Source organism: Bos mutus, unplaced genomic scaffold (assembly GCF_027580195.1).
Source record: "Bos mutus isolate GX-2022 unplaced genomic scaffold, NWIPB_WYAK_1.1 CTG254, whole genome shotgun sequence".
NCBI lineage: Eukaryota > Metazoa > Chordata > Mammalia > Artiodactyla > Bovidae > Bos > Bos mutus.
Genome location: NW_027219758.1, coordinates 49,934 through 51,809, shown reverse-complemented (window position 1 = coordinate 51,809; position 1,876 = coordinate 49,934). Strand labels below are relative to the sequence as shown.

The following is a 1,876-nucleotide window of genomic DNA, read 5'->3' as shown; positions in this document are numbered from 1 at the left end:
AACCTTTGCAAACCCATAGACTATAGCAGTCCAGGCTTCCCTCTCCTTCATTATCTCCTGGAGTTTGCTCAGACTCACGTCCATTGAGTTGAGAATGCCATCCAACTATCTCATCCTCTGTCGTTCTCTTCTCTTACTGCCTTCAATCTTCACAAGCATCAGGGTCTTTTCCAATGAATCAGCTCTTCACATCAGTTGACCAAAATATTGGAGCTTCAGCTTCAGCATCAGTCTTTCCAATGCATATTCAGCATTATCAGAAGTTATAATTTACAAAATAATAAAAATAAAATTAGAAACTAAATGTATCTTCTGTATTAATATTAACTTTCACTTGGTGGCTCAAGATGGTAAAGAATCTGCCAGCAATGCGGGAAATTGGCTCCATCCCTGTCAGGAAGATCCACAGGAGAACGGAATGGAACTCACCCCAGTCTTCTTGCCTGGAGGAGTCCTTGGGCAGAGGAGCCTGGTGGGTTACAGTCCATAGGGTCGCAAAGAGTCGGACAGGATGAGACAACACTACCACTTTCACTTTTTAAACATTGCAGTGTTAGAAAGCATGTCACTAAAGGCATGATCATGCAGAAAAACTATTTGTTTTTTGCTTATTTGCTTTTTTTTGGGGGGGGGGCTCCTAAATGTGAAGGCTTTCAGTTAAAGCATGGATCACTTATATTATAGTAGAATACACTTTTTCCATAGTTCTCTTCAAAGCGTTTTTTACTTCCTTGTTCCTCAGGCTGTATATGAGAGGATTTAGCATGGGAATTACCACTATATAGAATACAGAAGATATTTTATCAGTATGCAAGGAATGGCTTGTTTCTGGTTGCATATACATGAAGATGATTGTTCCATAAAATATAGTGATGGAAGTCAAGTGGGAAACGCAAGTAGAAAATGCCTTTTTCTGCCTTCAGCTGATTTAATCCTTAGAATGGCAAATAGAATGAATACATAGGAGACAAGGACAATAAAAAGAGAGAAAAAGATATTGAACCCAGCAAGTGTGAACAATAACAACTTTTTGATATATTTGTGATGGGTTTCATGACAGGCCAGGGCAACCAAGGGGACATCATCACAGTAGAAGTGATTTATTATGTTTGAATGACAGAAAGATAAGTGGAATGTAAGAGTTGCTTGTAGGAGTCCCACAGAAAAGCTATACAGATATGTGCTAAGCACCATCTGAATACAGACCCTTTTATTCATGACAATGGTATAGAGTAAAGGATTACAAATGGCCACATACCTGTCATAAGCCATGACTGAGAGCATATACAATTCACAAACCACAAACATGATAAAGCAAAACAACTGAATGGCACAAGCAGGTAAGGATATTCTTTTAATTTCTTGGAGGAAGTTCACCAGAGTGTTAGGAGTGACTGAGGAGGTATAGCAAAAATCAACAAAAGCTAGGTGGCTAAGGAAATAATACATAGCTGTGTGAAGCTGAGGACTGACACGAATTAGCATGATTAATCCAAGATTACCCATGACACTAATCAAATAGATCACTAAAAAGATCCCAAAAAGAAGGGCTTGAAGCTCAGGACTGTCTGTGAGTCCCAAGAGGATGAATTCAGTTACTTCTGAATTATTGTGTTTGGCCATGAATTGTATATAGAAGCATATCATACTGTTATGTGCAGAACATCTGTTGCAGGTACTCTTTCACGCTGTGGATTAAGGACTTCTCTCATGCTTATTTTATGGTGACCATATTGGAAAGAAAAATCTTCACTGGTCAATAGACCATTCTCAGATTTCAGTGCTGCCTGCTTTGGATTTGAAGGGACTTGCTGCAGGCAGGAATTCCAACACAATCAGTAGTCAGGATATTTGTTAAGGAAGACAGAATATCTTG

General features: G+C 39.0%; 1 protein-coding gene across 1 annotated transcript; it reads right to left on the bottom strand.

The window, feature by feature from the left end:
• Positions 1 to 673: 673 nt before the first annotated feature.
• On the bottom strand, positions 674 to 1,623 carry LOC102287583 (olfactory receptor 5AL1). Its single transcript, XM_005908383.2, is given in 2 exon segments — positions 674 to 912; positions 915 to 1,623. Coding segments are annotated over 2 exon segments (948 nt in total).
• Positions 1,624 to 1,876: the final 253 nt, after the last annotated feature.